The sequence below is a fragment of the Bos indicus x Bos taurus genome, chromosome 12, assembly GCF_003369695.1.
Source record: "Bos indicus x Bos taurus breed Angus x Brahman F1 hybrid chromosome 12, Bos_hybrid_MaternalHap_v2.0, whole genome shotgun sequence".
Lineage (NCBI taxonomy): Eukaryota > Metazoa > Chordata > Mammalia > Artiodactyla > Bovidae > Bos > Bos indicus x Bos taurus.
Window position 1 is genome coordinate 2,500,459 of NC_040087.1, and position 19,674 is coordinate 2,520,132.

A 19,674-nucleotide genomic window follows, 5' to 3' on the forward strand; every position below is an offset into this window, starting at 1 on the left:
TCATTATTGGTTTTGATGAACAGTCAGAGGCGCTGACTTTGAAATGCCATGTATTTCTTTAGTCATCCTTGTGATACTTCTATCTGTATGAAAGAAATTGTTAAACATAGATTATCATATAAGGTAACCATTACAATATTTCTGCTCTTTATCATTTTTTCATCAGTTATTTTTCTTGTATTCAGTGGTTTACTTACTAAAGGAGGTATGGGAGAGTAATACATTTGCTAGGCACTCTTTTGGAAGTACATATAGGAAAACAGTTTTGATTTGTAAATTAAGTCCTTTTTTATTTTTAGTTTCTGTCTTCCTTCTCTTAGTTGATTTCACTAAGATGCAGGTGCTTTAAAGGTAACAGTTGTATTTTTAGATACATAATACATTTAACAAGGGTTCATGTGCTAATCTTTTAAAAGACTGTGTTACTAATTAAAGAAGTAACCATTACCTAAAAGATATTTAACTACAGTTTTACAGGTGAATAATTTTACATTTTCTTTGTTTAATCATTGTAGTTAAAATTGATCATTTTCCAAAATTTGTTTATAACAGCAAGCAATGAAGGAGAATGTCAAAAAAAGAGAAGAAGAGGAAAAAGAAAAACGTGCCAGGATAGCCAAAGAATTGGCAGAGAAGGAAAGATTTGAACGCCAACAAAAGAAAAAGCGCTTATTAGAGATGAAGACTGGTGAGTACTATCAAATTTGCTATTTATACTGTGTACCAAGATTAATCGGCAGTTTAATATCCTTCTGTGAAAAAGGAAGACGTATTCACTTATGTCTGTAGTTAAACAGTAGAGCAATTCTTTCTTTTATGGGCTTTCCCCACTTCAGATTAATAACAAGTAGTGTTTTCATTCTGACATTGGTCATGGGTGGTTTTGCTGTAGTTCCATTATATGAGCATTTCTTTGGCTACTACTTAAATAACTAGTCTGCAGTAATTTATTTCAGTGAATAAATTAACAACTATAGGAAACTGTGAGAAACTCTACAGGACAGGTAACCTATTTTCTTTAACAAAATACTCTTAAAGAAGGGGGAGAAAATGATGGAAGGGACACTTAATGATTAAGAGACGTATCAACCAGCTGTTATAAATGGAACTCATGTATACTGCAGTCCAAACAAATGTAGAAAAACGTAGTCTGAAAAATTTGAATGCTTTAGTTTTTCTTGTAGACATTATTAGAACATTGTTGTGAATATGTTTTAAAGTGTCTTTTAGAGACTCATGGTGAAGTTTTAAAGATGAAGAGATGTAATGTCTTAGATTTCAGTCAAAATAGCCTTACATGACTGGAATAGGCATGTGTATAGATGACACAAGATTGACTACAAATAATAGTAAAGTTGAGTGATGGGTACTTGGAGGGTAGGCTATGTTCACGATACCATTTTCTCTACTTTGAAATTTTGAAATTCTCTATTTTGAAATTTTCTTTAATAAAAAGTTTTTAGAAAAAATTGAAAAGAAAAGTATAAAAATTACTGTTTTGCAGAAACATATATGTGTATTTTCTAAATTTAAAAGGTATCATTAACTTAGAAGCAAAAGAGGTAAAATATAGTTATATTTTTGCCCCCTCAAAATCCTGGCTCTTCCACCTTCAAGCCACCGAGGACTGGAAGACTAATTAAAATCTATCAGCCTCGCTGCTAAATTACCATAGTTTACAACTTAGGGCTGCAAATTCAGCTGAAGTTTCCCTGGGGGTAAAGACCAAGATGCCTTTTTTTCCTTCTTCACTTCCATTTTTAGAGACGTATTTTATCTTTAATAAAGCAAGCTGAGTACCATAATATATTGCACAAGTTTTTCCCAGGGGTTAAAAAATCGTCCAAGCACAATTTCTTTTTATAAGAGTACACTTGAAATTCATAAAGTCTTCTCAGAAATATCTTAAAGTGTTAACATAATGTAGATCAGGACAATTTAGCATTGATTTTTAAAAGATGCTTCTGGAAACCTTTTAAAATAATATATTACTGTCTAGTTTACCAGACATTCAGGTGTTTGTACATTATTAGTTCATTGAGTTTTGGTTAACAAGTCATCTGGATGGGTTGCTTGATGGCAGATTGACTGTGTATTGTATGGGGATTTTACCTAAGGGTCTGTCATACAAAGCCTCTTATCAATCAACCTGGAAAGTTGAAACCTGATAGGAAGCAAAAATTTTAATGAACCTCGTATCCAATGTAATCTTAATAATATTTTCATTTAAATTTCTTTTTCTTTTGAAGGAAGCTTCCATTTTTAAAGATAACTATGTTTATTTTATTTTTCAATTTGAAAATAATATTTTCATGTTGTAGAAGACAAATGGGTGGCCATTCCCGTCTCCAGGGGATCTTCCTGACCCAGGGACCGAACCTGGGTCTCCTGAATTGCAGGTGGATTCTTTACTTTATGAGCCACCAGAGAAGCCCTAAGTTTATTTTATTTTCCAATTTGAAAACAGTAATTTCATGTTATAGAAGATACCTAAAAAGTATTTGAATCAAAAGACCATAATCCAAAGAATCACTGTTAGTATCTTGACCTGTTTTTCTTTCAGTTCTAAAAGCTTCTATCTTTTAACAATAGTTACATGATTCTAGCCAACAGACAGTTTACTGTCTCACATTACTTCCTGAATTTCCAGAATGTTTCATTTTATGTAAATTGTGATTTTTAATTTGTAATTTTTAATATCTATGTTATTGCATCCATTGGAAGTATCATGTCTAATTTAACTTGCAGTTAATTTTATATTTGTCAGTATGAGGTCATAGAGCAATATTTATTTTCAACTTTTCTGTGTGATAGTTATTTATACATACCTAATGCATAAGTAATTGAAAAGTGTTTGTAATTATTAGAATATGAAAGAAAAAAGGTTAAATAGTTTTAAGATTCTTGGTGCATGCTACCAAACTGATTTCCAGAAATATTTTTCTACTTTCACCAACTTTTAATATTTAGTTTATGAATGTGCCTTGGTTTGATATTTCTCATTTTGTAAGGTTTTTGTTAACCTAATAGATTAAAAAGTTGTATTTTATTATCTTAACTTGCATTTCTGTGAATACTACTGAAACTGAACTTTTTTCCAAATGTCTACAGTGCATTTGTATTTCTTCCTTTGTGAGTGGCGTTGTCTTATTTTTCTCATAGATTTATGTATTCATTATGTATCAATATTTACATTTAAAAATTTTTATTACTTTTTTTTTAGATAACATAACCATGTATTACTGTATCAAATGGCAAAGCTCAACAATGCAAAACCAAAATTACTTTTGCACCAACCTAATCATTTTACATACCGTAATGCATATGTTTCAGTGCTACTCTCTCAGTTCTTCCAACCCTCTCTTTTCCCCTCTGTGCCCATCAGTCGCTGCCTTCGTCTCCATGTGCCTTGCAGATAGGTTCATCAGTACCATCTTTCTAGATTCCACATGTAAATTGCTTCCTTTTTATGTAATATTTTATTGTAATCTTTGCTTTTGTGATTTTTTTCCTATCATAGCTAAGTTTAGAAAATCGTTCCTTTGATAATTTCTTATTCTACTTCAATTTTTTTTTCAGTTTAAGTTATTTGTAATACTATTTTCTCCATTTATTTGTAATTCTTTCTTGGTTATTATATATTTGACATGTAATTTTTAATATGCTAGAATCTGTTTCTGAGTTCTGTCAAAACTGTTCTATTTTTAACCATCATTTATGGCCAATAGTTTGTTTATATTGTGTTAAGGTTGTTACTTTTCTATTCTTAATTATTAAAATAAATTGAATATTTTTATTTTAAAATAAATTAAAGTTTTCTGTTGCATCCTTTGCTAATTATGACCTACTGGATTATTTTATAGAACATTTTTCATACTATTCTTCCCCCATCATGGTGTGAAAAGTATCATCATGGATGAGTCTCAAATAAATGTAAGGCTCTCACTTGATGCTGCTGCTGCTGCTGCTAAGTCGCTTCAGTCATGTCCGACTCTGTGCGACCCCATAGACGGCAGCCCACCAGGCTCCCCCATCCCTGGGATTCTCCAGGCAAAAACACTGGAGTGGGTTGCCATTTCCTTCTCCATCTCACTTGATAGGAATTTCCAAAACCTTTAGATGCTGAGGCCCATTTATGCCATACATTCGTCATTTTCCAGGAGAGAATTCTTTAAAGGATATTCTGGCTGACATTGACTTACATAAACTATTAAATAAATACTTTAATACATCTTAAAAATATGTATTATGTGTGACTTTTAAAAGGTTTAATCAAAGCCTTTTGATAAAAGATGATACAACTTTTGGTACAACAGAAAGCTTTGATGTAGTTCTTTTGTAAACATTTGAAAATTTTGGAACTCAAGTTTTTTCTTATAGACTATAGGATTTTAAAGAATCTAGAATCTAGGGCTATATCCCAAATTTTATGGTACATAAACATATAATTTTCTCACTAAAGTAAAAGACCTCTTCTGAAATCCCAGTAAATAATGATTATTCTGAATGGTCTTTAATTTTGCTTTAAACATACCATGATTATTAGCATAGAAAAACAAGGTATTCAGTCTCAATATTATTGTAGCTGTTATAACCAAGTAAGTCATTTAAGTATCAAATATATTATTACTGATTTGTTGATACCTTTCTTCATATTTAAAAACAGTACAAATATGAAGTAACCTTATTCTTTCCATATTAGATGTAGACATGCTTTTTGTCATTGGATATTATATTGTTATGAAAAATATAAGGGCTGAGGTCTTCCATTATTATTTTACGGTATAGAAAAAAGTAATAGCTATGCCACATTTGTTTCTTCTATTCAGACAGTTTTTTTCCCTCCTCAGTGATAAATAAGGACAAATAAGATTTCTGTTGTAATGAAGTTTAAAATTCTAATACGAGGGTCATTATCTTATAATCTTATATTTGTAATTATCTTATACATCTTATACATAACCACATATATAAGATAATTTCAGATTATAAAAAGGTTATGTGAAGTAAAGTAAGACAAGATAATGAGATAGAAATGGAGACTGGCCGTGTTGGTGAGTGCACTTGATGAATTTTGGTCCTCAGAACTCAGAAAGGAGAATATTAAGATAGCAGACTTACTAATTTAAAGTATTGGTTACAAAACTCCTTATAAACTGTTAGGATAAATAGGCTCATGTGATTTACTATCCTATATATGCTAATATTGTGAACTTTTTAAACATCTTATTGTGAAGATCAGCTAAAATTTCATGTATTTCTTTCTGGGTGTTCTTGTTTTCATAGAGAACATACTATTACTGTAATCTTTGTAGAAGTTACCAGCCTGACTTTCCTTTTATCTAAAGAAAATAGAAGGGCACATTGTTTAATTTACAGTTGTGTTTGTCACCTCTCTGGATCAGGAACTGTTTGTTTTGTCTTGTTTTTGTGTGTAGAACACATACCCCTGAATGATAGAGGGGAGAAAAATCTTCAACCCAGCCCTGCCCTAAATACACAGGGAGCTACCTTCCACCTATTTTTATGACTATAGTATTTTCATCATGCAAATAAGAACTATATTTTCACAGAGGTACAAATTCTTGCATCACCACCTGAGGTAGTGGAGTAAATTTAATTCCTGCTCTTTCTTATCCATCGTAAATCACTACTTGCCCTTGGCAAGAGAGCGAACAACTATTTTCAAGTCTACTATTTATTATCACTATCATTTTAGAATGTTATTTTTGTTAGTAGAATGAAAATAAACACTGAATAGTGCGCTAAGTTTTACTGAGAAGAAAAATGCAGCATTAAAAACCCTTTAGAGCAGCAAGACTAAGCAGCACCACATCTCGTGTTATCATGTGATGGGATTAAAAGGCTGTTTGTCTCATTTTCGTTCTCTTTGAAAATGATGAGCCTGGAGGTCTCTTAAATATTCACATGTGCAGTTTGTGGCTATTTCTGTTGAATGGTTTGATATTACATAAAACAAACAAACAACTGCATTTTCAAGATGTCTTTGTTTAATTGGTTGAATTTTGAATACATTTTCTAAGGTTGATGTTTAAATTTGAGTTATTTTAATTTGCAAGATACTGAAAGTATTAAATATCTGATGTAGAAATTTGTAAGTATAGACACTAAAATTTATTTAAAGTGCATAGCTATCATTATATGTGATCATTTCTAGTGAGACCAATAGTGAATTTATGTGATTATGTATGACTTTTTCAAAACTGCACTTCGATTTCTTAATCATGGGAAAGAATAGGGTGTTTGATAATAGAATTCAAGTATTATGCTTTAAGATTTCCCAAGTATGTAAGTTGATTCACTTAATTTTTAAATTGTGCATCAGAATGGTCTTGAAATGGACCCAGTGTTATATAATTATGTTTTGTGGAGGAAGTAAATAAGAGCTTATTTAATGGAGCAATAAAAACTATATGAGCAGTTTCTACATTTTAGTCTTTAGGTTGCAATTTGTTTATTATTTATTAGACTTAAATGTCTCATTTGGTACAACTTCAGTCTATTAAATAAAGAGATAATTAGCTTTTAGAAATCTGTTGTTTACCCACATGGCCAAAACTGCTCCTTTGTTTTCTATTTTGCAATTTAGAATAACTAAGCAATTAGGCCTCCATTTTAGAGGAAATGCATATTACAGAAATACTGCTTGGGAATGTCTCTGCCAGTCTTAACAGAGATGCAGTTAATGTGTGTACTTGCTTTTACAAAGGACTGACATTTACCCTTTCCTCTACATATATATAAAACTTAGATTATTTTCCATAATTGCATATAGCCTAGTTTTATAGACTTTCTCTTTTCTGGTGCTATCAGTTTTGTAGCATCTTTTGGCTATTGATGATGCATGAGAGACAGTAATTTATTTCTCTACTTAGAAGAATATAATAAATTGGTATTGCTTTTTTTCTTACCTTCAGATTTTATGAAATAATACTAATGATACTAGTAATAAAAGCAATAACATCCAATATTACTGTTATTATTACTACTACCCACGACCATTTTATAGATCACATATTGTTTTCCAGGCTCTGAATATGTTCATTACTGCATGTAATAGTTGCAATGATCTTGGGAGACTGTTTTTATCAGAGTCAATTAATTCCTTTTGTACACAGTCACAAATTTAGCAAGCCAGCACTCATGTTTTCTGACCAGAGTTCATATTTCTATTTTTATTTCTTAAAAATTTTTAAATTGGCCTATAGTTGATTTGCAGTACTGTATTATTTCAAGTTTACAGCTTTAGATTATTTTCCATTATAGGTTATTACCCTTTAAGAGATGCAGATTCGATCCTGGGGTTGGGAAGATTCCCTGGAGGAGAAAATGACAACCCTCTCCAGTATTTGGCTGGAGAATCCCATGGGCAGAGTAGCCTGGTGGGCTACAGTCGATAGGGTCACAGTCAGACGTGACTGAAGTGACTCAGCATGCGCACATAGGTTACTACAGGATATTGAATATAGTTCCTTGTGCTATACAGTAAATCCTTGTTGTTTATGTTATATATAGTGGTGTGTATCTGTTAATTCCATGCTCCTAATTTATCCCTCCCCTCCTCCTGTCCTCTTTGGTAATGATGTTTGTTTTCTATGTCTGTTTCTGTTTTGTAAATAAGGAGATCTGTATTATTTCTTTAGATTTCACATATAAGTAATATCATATAGTATTTGTCTCTCTCTGTCTGACTTCATTTAGTATGATATAAGGTTAATAACCCAAAGGTTGTATTTTTTGTTATTCCTTTACTGGTGACGACTTAACCATTATAGAGAAAAACGGGACCAAAACAACCTTAGTAATTGGTGACAGGCACTGGACTATACCTATGTGGAGAATTGTCCTCTCTGAAAACCTTTGAGAGGCGCTTCCCTTTGTGCTCGGAAGTTCTGAGAGGACTGCCAAATTAGGAGTGCTTCCCTGATGCTTCTTTGATTCTTCTGCTCGTTCGAAGATTTGGAGGAGGGATTTTTCAGTGGTCTGGATAGTTCTGAGCCCATAGCTCAGCAGCTCTGAAGGGAGCAAAAATGTCACCAGGATTTTCACTGCTTGACCCAGGTTGGAGGTTAGGGACCCAGGGACTCACTGTGCCGTGTTTTTAGAAGGGCACAGATACCTTTGTGTGCTTTACTGGAGCTCAAGTGACCTGAGACACCCCATCCCCAGCTCTACCCTGTGACCTTTTGTTTTTCCTGAGTGTATTGAGACTGAGACCCCATGAAGTAGAATCAAGGGTTGTCTGGTGGGAGACTTTTCCTAGAGTCTCACCAGTACAATGCAGGTTTTCATGTGTGTGCAGAAGTCTCTCACTGGAAAGCACAGCTTCAATTGTGGAAACTCAGTCAGAGAGCAGCTTTTGTGTGCCTCACAGATGTCTTCTCTGTGTGGCTGTGCAGTGCTCACGTGCCATTTTGTCTCCTTGAAAAAGGCCCGGAAAAGAGAAATTAGGAGAGGAGGCTCGCAAACTTCTCTAGCACCATGAACCTTGAAACCTTGATTCTTTTTTTTTCTTTTTTTTTTTACTTTAAATGTGTCCTTCTTTGTTAAACATCATTATGGTACATCTTCACACTAATTGGTTTATGGCTTATCCAATATTTAAAAATCACTTGCATTGCCCTTCTTCTGAGAATTATATAATATTCAGTTCAGTTCAGTTCAGTCGCTGAGTCAATAATTTTGATCTTATTACAGTGCAAAGATGCTATAACTTTAATAACATCAGCTGTGTTTATTGTATGTGGTTGAGGACTCGATCACAATAGCATCATCCTTATGTATAATCTTGAGTACTCCTTAGATAACGTCTCCCTAATCAGTAGTTATTAATACACTGTACACTTTCCAAACAGTGTGTTATTGTCACCATGAGCCCTTCCATGTCAGATTGCCAGTTCTGAGTGGAATTATTATTTGTATTTGATGGAAAGTTGTTATCCTTAATTTCAGAGATAGATGTTGAATATTGTCTTGTTTTCATTCATGATCACAAACCTCTGTCTTTTAAAAAACTTATCTCATTTCCATAGTCTAATGCATTCTCTTTAAACGTTACATGAATCTCTTTTTTTAGCATTTACCCTGAGAAATAGAGGCCTCCATAAACCGTCAGTTGCTTTAGATCCAGAGGGTATAGACTTTTGAACCCGACTGTTACTTTATCCAATCTATCACTTTACACTATTTATACATATGTATACACACATATCAGGGATGATATAAATTTCACCTTTTTTTCAACTACTATATATATGTGTGTGTGTGTGTATGTGTGTGTATATATATTATATATATATATTTGTGCAGGGCAGCCAATCAGAGAAAATTTCAACCAACACAGAATTGTTTAGGTCATTTGAACAGTAAATATATCTACAACCCCTTTTACAACTCAAAAATGTATGGTGCTCTGAAAATCAAAAACTTTTGTGTCCAAACTGATTTGATGCCAAACCTGACTTGAATTGATAGGCGGCTCCATCCAATGTGAATATTTGTGCTGCAGAAATAATACGATTTTTAATTAGAGGATGCAGCTCTAAGTTGCTCCGGGTTTGTTGTGATTTTACAATGTGTACACCTTTTGACCTTTCCGCAGTCTGCAAGACTTCAGTTCTGAAATAGCTGACTGCAGAGCTTACAGATAAGAGACTGTAACCTTGAACTTCTCAGTGACTCTCCTCCTCTGTGTTGAACTGGTTATACCATCCACTCCACCTCTGGCCTAGTCATGACTACTTCTCTGAGTTTATGTCAGATGTTCTTTCTGCCATCAGTACTTTTTTCCTAATTCTTAACTGACTGAATCTTACAAAATGTGATTTAACAATTCTTGTATTCTCCAAAAAGTCATCTCTGAAAATTTGCCCTTGATTGTAGACAGTCTCTTTTTTATAAACTAATATAATCTTGCCATATTAATTATGTATTGAATATTTGGTTATGCTCATTTTATTTGCTTTAGTCTTATGCTTCTAATAGGTTGTGCATTTTTCAAGAGCATGGCCTTATGCATTCTTCTTTTTATAGGACCTAGCACACTGTGTGCACATAGTAAATACCCAGAAAGACACTTAGAAGATTTGCCAAAAAATTGATACATAGTTAGCTGGTTGAAAGACATCTGTTTCCTTTTGTGTTCAGTTGAGCATATTGTTATTTACATGGAAAGTAAAAATGTAGATCAAGCTACAGCTCTTGAGCCAAGTCAGCCTGCACTTATTTTTGTAAATAATATTTGCTGGAAGATAGCCACACTCAGATCTTTACATATTGTCTATGGCTGCCTCTGTGGTACAAGTGCAGAACTGAGTGAGTAGGACACACACCGTTTGTCTCATATTTGCTACTGGTTTTTTGAGAAAAAATCTCCAACTCCTAATATATGTCAGTAATCTATAGATACTGTTCTTTCAGTTGGGTAACACTGAGTTAAAATGAAAACTGTTCTATTACCTTTTTTTTTAATCTTCCTGTGGCCAAAGCGTGCATTTGCAGACTGGCTCATCTGCATTGCAAACTGAGGATCTGGTGGTTAAATCAGTAAAAAATATTGATATGCATTTCCAGCAGCAGATTACCTGACTTTTTTAGGTTCTGTTCATTTGGAACGGAGAGTTGTGCAGTTGAACTTCTGACGTGCCAGCTAAAGCCGGGACTGCCAGTTGGTCCCGATCCAGCCAGCACGGCCGTTGTCCTCCTACCCTTTCATCCGCGCTTTGTCCACAGCGTTCCTGTGCTATTGTTTGTGTGTCTTTTGATATGAAAATATCAATGTGTCAAAAAGGTATGGGGGAGCCAGGTGTTTATTTCCTTATTAATAGGCCGTCTCTCTTCTCTTCCGATTTTTGGTCGTTTTGACATTAAATCCCTAAAATTGAAGAAAATTCATTCAGTGGTATTGAACTTGGTCAAGAAAGTTGCTCCAAGTCTGAAGTGATTATCTTGCTGAGTAAAAAGAAACTCAGTAGTGTTTGGCCTTTGATGATGACTAAGTATACCCTTAGGCAGACTGGGAAAATTAACCAGAGAAATTGAATATTTATGTGTTACTTGAAAAAGGTATAAATAGGCATTAGTGCTTAGATGAAATTAGACATTATTTTGTAATAGGATTTTAAAATATTGTTTCCTGGATAGCTTCCTTCCTGAGATAGCCAGTGTTCTTCTAGAAAATTAGAAGCAGTGTAATATTAATGAAGTTAACACTGAGGACAGCCTTTACACAGGCGAGGATGCCCTAAGGCAGGAAGAATTTGACAGACTGCTGTAATACAGAAAATAGATGACTGACTGTTTTTGGAACAAGCAATTCTCGAGAGACATTGCCAGCTAGAGTGAATTATGTCACCATCGAACTTTCACCAATAATTATCATTAATGGGTAAAAGTGACAGTAATTTTAGTTTAATAGAATCCTTTGAATGTTCATTTTTAAACTATTAGTGGTATTCATGAAGGAACTCTTGCAAAGCAGAAACATTTCTGTCAAAATTAGTGTTGAGTTAGAGGCTCCATCACCAGCTTTCAGGAGAGTTGTGTAAAGGATCATTGCAGGAGGAGCCTGCAGTGCCCTCCAAAACCATTCCCTCTCCACTGCCGTTAGTTCCAGGCTTCCCGTGTGCAAGATTTCCTCCTTTTAGCTCAACTGCAGAATATTTTTCAAATGTCATAAAGTCAAGAAGATTGGTGAACAAAAGGAATTCTTTATTTAAAAGCCAAGAATTAAGAAAAAGGCAGGTTTTCTATTGCACTTAAAATGTGTAAGTATTGATTGAACTGAAATTATGATCACTTGTTTCCAATAGATATTCTCCATGCTAATTAGATTATGTTTTCACAGGTAAATAAAAGTACTTACTTTTCTCTTTCTTTGCCCTCCATTATTTATTTTAATATGGAGCAATGTTGAGGTCTCAAAAAAGCATAGTAATTGTTGATAGTAGTTAGTCACTATTTCTTCATTGCATGGAGTATTTTTATTAGATTGAGGTTAAATCAGTAAGTAAATAAATCTGTTAAGTGTGTGTCTCTGTCTGTTATCCTCTGATTTTAGCTTTGGTAGATGAAAGTATCACTGTGATCATGGGAAGCACCTTTGATCCTTGCAGAAAGGCCCTACTGTTTGCTCACCTTCCCCACAGACTGCAGCCATTGGAGAACTGTTCCATGGGATGCTCAAGGAACTTGGTGTTCTAACTGATTCTCCTATTTCAGCACTTTGCTGTGCCCAGTGTTGCAATCTGAGACAGTGATGTTTCCTGAATCATGGGGGTATCTGCTGAGATTGAACATAGAATGGCCTCATGATACACTTAGAGGCATAGTGGAGAATTTATGAACTGTCTCTTCTGTGCCTGGAAAGTTAGAAGAGCCCAAATGATGGCAAGCTTTGCTCAGAACTACTGCACCCACATTATGGGGGAAAACTTGGGAAGGAGAGTTGGTGTTCCAATTTTCCTCCTCCCCAAGAGGAAATTTCAATTTTATGTTTTGCACCATCCTATTCCTAAAGCAGTGCACCTTGATGGACTAGAAATAGAATACAAACTCATTGCCATCTATCGACTATAAAAAGGGAACACCAAGAAGAGAAGGGAGACGTATCCACAACAGTGTTTAGCATTGTTAGAATCAGGTAGAGAAATCACCCAGTGGTACAGCTTGTGTGTGTGTGTGTGTGTGTGTGATTGCTTTTACCCTGCTTCAATTAGAGGTCAACTAATTATGAAAATAAAAAGCAAACGTTTCAAGAATTTGGTGTACTCTCCCTAAAAACTTATCAGAGCCCTCTTTGGAGTAAAAAGTTTCTCTCATTTCATTACTTAGATGATATGTATCTTCTATAAAATATGAAAAAAGAAGAAAATGACACAAAACATTTACTACAGTTATTTTGACACTTCAATTAATGTTCTGATTTAGCTGCTTTATACGTGAAAATTAAACATACTCAAATTTCTTAAGAAATTTACAAACTAAAATTCTTTCATACAAAAATAGTCACATTTTAAAAAAATAAACCTTTCAAAGTGAGTTCTGTTTTAATACAGTATCTTTCCATAGCAGGTGTTCAATAAGCACTTTTAAAATATTAATGAAATTCATGTCTGTAGGACAAAAATCCCTCAATTGTGCACATTCTATTTGAGTAGACTCACTTCAAAATCACTGCAGATGGTGACTGCAGCCATGAAATTAAAAGACGCTTGCTCCTTGGAAGAAAAGCTATGACCAACCCAGACAGCATATTGAAAAGCAGAGACATTACTTTGCCAACAAAGATTTGTCTAGTCAAAGCTATTATTTTTCCAGTCGTCATGTATGGATGTAAGAGTTGGACTATAAAGAGAGCTGAGCACTGAAGAATTGATGCTTTTAAACTGTGGTGTTGGAGAAGACTCGAGAGTCCCTTGGACTGCAAGGACATCCGACCAGTCCATCCTAAAGGACATCAGTCCTGAATATTCATTGGTAGGACTGATGCTGAAGCTGAAACTCGAGTACTTTGGCCACCTGATGTGAAGAGCTGACTCTTTGGAAAGACCCTGATGCTAGGAAAGACTGAGGGCAGGAGGAGAAGGGGACGACAGAGGATGAGATGGTTGGATGGCATCACCGACTCAATGGAGATGAGTTTGGGTAAACTCTGGGAGTTGGTGATGGACAGGGAGGCCTGGCATGCTGCAGTCCACGGGGTCTCAAAGAGTCGGACACGAGTGAGTGACTGAACTGTCTGACTGACTTAAAGATAAACTGACCCAATCCCATTACAAGATATGACATCTGTCAAGTTTGTTGCTTCTATAGCATTGATATCGAATAGGTATTTCAGTCAAGAGAACAAATTCAGGTCTGCAAAGATACAGTATTTCTATAAATAGAGTTTAATTTCTAACTCTGAACCACCAGCCTGCCTATTGGTAAAGAACTTAGGTAATTCTCTGTGTGTTTTAGCTCAGTAATTCTAGTGTAGAATCCAGTTATTGATGTTTGAAATTCCCTGCCAAGGTCTCTCCCTAAAGGAACTCCAAGCTTGAAAGTAGCTTGGGGTACACTTCTAAGGTTGTGTATTCTTCTTGACTGAGTTCTGTCTGGACACCAAACACCCTCCCTGCTTAGATATAATTTCTTCTGCCTGCTTTTGGTAAAAATGATGTCTGCTTTGCTCTTGAATCATGACCCATGAGATCTGATGGGTTGCTCTTGATACCTCCTTTGCTCCCTGACATTTGTTCTTGTTGTTCAGTTGCCAATTCATGGATGACTCTTTGCGACCCCATGAATTGCAGCACACGAGGTTTCTCTGTCCTTCGGTATCTCCCGGAGTTTGCTCAGACTAATGTCCATTGATTTGATCATGCCATTCAACCATCTCATTCTCTATCAATCCCTTCTCCTCCTGCCCTCAGTCTTTCCCAACATCAGGGTCTTTTCCAATGAGTTGACTCTTCTCATCAGGTGGCCCAAGTATGGGAGCTTCAGCTTCAACATCAGTCCTTCCAGTGAATACTTAGGGTTGATTTCCTTTAAGATTGAATGGTTCATTCTCCTTGCAGTCCAAGGGACTCTCAAGAGTCTTCTCAACACCACAGTTCAAAAACATCAATTCTCCAGCACTCAGCCTTTTTTATGGTCCAACTCTCACATCCTTATGTGACTAGTGGAGAAACCATAGCTTTGACTAGACAGACCTTTGTTTGCTAAGTGATGTTTCTGGTTTTTATCTTGCCGTCTAGGTTTGCGATGCTGAGACGTGTATCGGAGTTCTTTGATGGGGCTTTCTAGCCTGCTTGTCTCCCCAGCCAGGGTCCATGGGGGTTTCTTGCTCCTCCTGCAGCTCTCAGGTCCTGGGGTAAGGGGTGTTCTGCAACCCGCTTGCTCCTGGGCCAGATCTAGGCACACAGTGCACGTGCCTGATGCTTCCTGGATCTGCTTGTTGGGCACAAGGCGCTTCCACTCTTTATTCCACTCTCCATGACTCCATGGGGGATTCTGCGTGTGGTCCCATTTCCTCTGGAATGAGGGGCAGTGTGCCGGGGTCCCACCCTGTGTGGACTCTCCGTGTTTTCTAGTCTCCCACCAGATGGGGGTTTTTCCATCTATAACTCAGGTATATGGTGTGTGTTCTCTCCTATGTGGAGAGCTCCTGTATTCAAACGGTTCTTTACGCTTCCACTTTATGGAAGAAGGGAGGTTGGGCTGCCGTCTGAGCAGCTGTCCTGACGCCTCTGCTGTTCTGTAGAATTCCAGAATCCTGAAGTAGGTGGATACTGAATGAACGCATAGTGATGTAAGTCAGGGCTTCCATGCCTGGGAATCTACTGGCCTAAGTGAGTTAAGTCACAGAGGCATGAAATCCGTATTTTCATAGCAAAAACCAAAGTAGCAGGTGAGTGTTTAGTACAGCTGTAAATGGCAACCCACTCCAGTGTTCTTGCCTGGAGAATCCCAGGGACTGGGGAGCCTGGTGGGCTGCCATCTATGGGGTCACATAGAGTCGGACATGACTGAAGTGACTTAGCTGTAATAAAAGAGGAAGCTAAATTGGAAGATGGGAGAGTATGCTGCTGTGTTTTGGATTTTTCCTTCAACCTGTAGGCACACTTCAAGGGCATTGTGCAGACCAGTGGTAGCGTCTTCATAGAGAGAGGGTTCCGATAGCAAAAAAGCATATCGATTAGAAAATGGTGGGCAGTAGAAAGACTGAGAGAAATTAGGAGACTTGAAATTTTGCAAGAGTTAAATTGCAAATGCCTGAACTAGGATGTACTCAAAACAGGAAGACTGGATGGATTGGAAAGGCAGTTAGAGGTAGTAGCAATAGGCTTTTGTTGTTGATTGGGTGTTCAGAGCCTGGAGAAACTTACATGACAGGGTGGATGATGTCTATATAGCTTTAGGACACATTAAGTTTGGATCTCTACTTTCAAGCCTTTTTATTTGGATGGCAATTGAGCTTCCCAGATGGTGCTAGTGGTCAAGGGTCAAGAGATACAAGAGACAAGGTCCCATCCTTGGGTCGGGAAGAACCCTGGAGGAGGAGACGGCAACCCAATTCATTATTCTTTTCTGGAGAATCTCATGGACACAGGAGCCTGGTTGGCTATACCCTATGGTGTTGCAAGGAGTCCGGTATGTCTGTGACTGAGCAGGCACGCTAAGGCCTGAACGGACCTGGCATAAGGTTATGGCACAACAACTGCACATAGATGTTAGCTTTTTTCTTAGAGGAAGGAAATAAATTTCTTTGTTAACAAAGACAGTTTAGTTGTCTTAGGCATTTTAGTAAGTACAGTAACCAAGGCCACTTAAGAGCAAATCCTGTTAGCTCATGAGGATATAAGCTCGGGGCAGCTCCCCGCTGGAGTCTGACCGAGGCTTGGGACGTGGGTCAAGTAACACAGACTGCGTGTCCCGTCATCCTCTTTGAAGGGAACTGGGTCAGTCCTCCTCCTCCCACCTTAGCTGATATCAGCTCAGATTTCAGTGCCAACGCTCTGGGATTCTCAGTGTAGAAATTTGTTTTCATATTTATTTATCTGGCATATATGATGTGATTTAACATTTTGTGATTTTTTTAAAGCATTAATCACACCTTATCCAGCAGAACAAAAGACAGCCCTAAGGTTTCTGTGTGATTTACTCTTGTGGTTTTAAATTTCTGACCAAAAAATGCACAAATTGGCATTGGAGTGCCTGCCTTCTTTAATAGAATTATTAGATTATTACTGTCATGGTGAAAATGTTGCCTTCATCTAACAGATACTTATGGAACACATAGTATGCCATGGCACTGTAAAACGAGCAAACATCCCTGCCCTTGCGGGCTTACATCCTGGCAGAGAAGACAGTGTTTAAGATGAATTTACTGTAGTGTTAGAAGTCAGTAAGTTCTGAAGAGAATAAAATAAAGCAGGGTCATGGGGATAGGAAGTAGGGAAGGAGTGACATGTTTTTAACTTGCCCAGGTTCGCTTTGTGCAGACTGTGAGCATCATGCTGTAGTGCTGAGTGCCCCAGCCTCGGGGTCCACATGCCCGGGTTTCCAACCCCAGCTCTACCAGCCACGACAGTGAGCAGATCAGTTACCTTCCCAGAACAAAGTCTTCTCATCCATAAAGCAAGGTTTCTTTTGACTCTGAAATCTCATTGATATTCTACAAATTAATTTTTAAGTAAAATATGTACTGTGTTAGAGCGCAAACAATCAAATGTGTTTAGCTCTCCAACTCATTTTGTAACATTGTCCTCTATTAAAATACAAAGTCTTTTATGATAAAACTCTTTTGCATTTGGCAGTGACTAGCAGTGTCTCCCCATGTGCAGTGTGTTGTTTTATTTTTCTTTCCATTTGGCTGTAGGACAAATGTGAAAGTTAACTTGTTTAATATGTTTTCCCCATGCTTTGATCAGTGAAAGAAAGATATGTGTTTAGACAAAGTTACTGATAAGAGGAACTTGGGAATATATGTATGTATGCAGATGTGTGTGTGTATATATGAACAGATCTTTTCAGTAATGAATTGTCTCGTGTGAATTACTAGTCTGCTTCTATATTAACTTAATTTTCTGAGTGGAATATGTTTAGTATGTGTGTAGAACAGAAATGAAAATGTCATTGATTATAGAATTGGTTGACCCTTTCACAGATTGACAACTTCTTATTTTCCTTGACAATACTCAGTCAGCACTTCGGTCTGTTAAGAGCAGAGCTCATTAACATGCATAAACTAGCAGCCTGATCTAGTTATAATGTATCTTTAATGTCTGACTTATGCAGCGTAGTGTGGGTCCTTAGTCTTGTAATAAAATGTAGAGTGGCCTCCCATGAGCAACAAGATCTGAGATCAATATAACCTGGATAAAACCTTTATCCATAACAACTGTCATTAGGAATGACTAGCATTTCACTAATTAGCTCACCATTTACAACCCATAAGCTTCTCACAGATGGTGGATGTTTATAAACACCCACAGATGTGTGCACAGCTGACTCCCAGTTATCCGCAGGAGTAGGGGACATAGATAATTTAGATTTGCTTACAATACAAACCCCTCATTTTAGCTAGTTTCAAGCTCCTTTCTCTTTGGACTTTTTACCACAGCTGTTAATGAAGTAGCAAATTAACTAATCTAATTTCAACTTCTCCTCTTATTGATGCATATACCCCCTGGTGAAAGCACTAATATGTACAAATATGGTCACAAGATGGCTGGCAAGAGGATGAAAACAGGGACCTCAGGCTTAGACGAGTACATGGAGCCATGGCGAATCATTACTACATGTTGGTAGCTGTGTGTCTAGGAAGAGGTTTCAGTTTGTGAAAGCACAGCAAGCCTCCCACGTCAACAGTGTTATACCTAAACTCCCAGGAATAGAAGAGAGTATCGTAGGCAGTCTGGTCCTGTGTTAATTGTTTCTTTTCCAATAACTCCTTCTGTAATTTGATCTCAGGTTTTCATTGTAGTATTAGTCTGTTCACTGTCTGATGCTGAATGAAGATGAGATGTCAGTGTGATAACCTGAGCACATGAAGTTATTTACTTCCCTTATTTTCTTCAGCCTGAAGAGTCTTCCTTTAAGCTGATCTTCCTTTGGCTCATCTTCCCTGGTGGCTCAGACAATAAAGTGTCTGCCTACAATTCAGGAGACCTGGGTTCAATCCCTGGGTTGGGAAGATCTTCTGGAGAAGGAAATGGCAACCCACTCCAGTGTTCTTGCCTGGAAAATCCCTGGATGGAGGAGCCTGATAGGCTGCAGTCCGTGGGGTCGCAAAGAGTCGGACACCACTGAACGACTTCACTTTCACTTTCGACGAGTCTTAGATTTGGCTCTTATCTTCTAGGTTTTTAATCTGAAACTTTCATCCTCCTATATGCCTGCCATGCTATGCCATGCCAAGGCACTTCAGTCATGTCCGACTCTGTGACCCTGTGGAGTATAGACTGCCAGGCTCCTCTGTCCATGGGATTTTCAGGCAAGAATACTGGAGTGGGTTGCCTTGCCCTCCTCCAGGGGTTCTTCCAGACCCAGGGATCAACAGGAGTCTCTTAAGTCTCCTGCATTGGCAGGTGGGTTCTTTACCACTAGGGACACCTGGGAAATTCTCTCTTTTGTGCAATGAACTGTATTTTACTTGTCCCAGAAAGTTTAAAGGCATTGTTTAAGTGTACCCAGAGCCAGGAGTCATGTGGAGATAGTTGAGGTCCACAGACCGTTTATTTACAGAATAAGATGTGAAGGGCAAACATTTTGCTTCCTAGTGACCTGCAGAATGTGTACCATTTCTTTAGGCTGAGGCATTCATAAGTTAGTATCAGTTGTTTCCCAGAGTTTCCTTACTCGAGAAACAGTGCTTTATCTTACTGAAGAGGAAAATTAATCATTCCACAACAGCATGTTATAAATATCCAAAAATGTTTAAAGAAGAAATTTTATAATGGATTAAATGGTGGTCAAAATTATAAATTGTAGAACATGAATTGTAGAAGAATGTAGAAGAGTAAAGAACTGTTGCACCACTGGAGCTATCCAACAGATCTGTAACTCTTCACATAAAGGATGCTGTAGTTTTGTTGTTGTTTCATTGAAAGAGTTTGTAAGTGCTGATTGGGCTTCCCTGGTGGCTCAGACGATAAACAATCTGCC

At 36.9% G+C, this 19,674-nt stretch overlaps 1 protein-coding gene across 1 annotated transcript in view; it reads left to right on the forward strand.

The window, feature by feature from the left end:
* The window catches only part of DIAPH3 (diaphanous related formin 3), a 563,088-nt gene that overhangs the window by 383,948 nt on the left and 159,466 nt on the right, over window positions 1–19,674 (forward strand). The window contains exon 25 of the mRNA XM_027557103.1: window positions 553–688. Within this exon, the coding sequence (XP_027412904.1) occupies window positions 553–688 (136 nt within the window). The remainder of the gene's footprint in view (window positions 1–552; window positions 689–19,674) is intronic.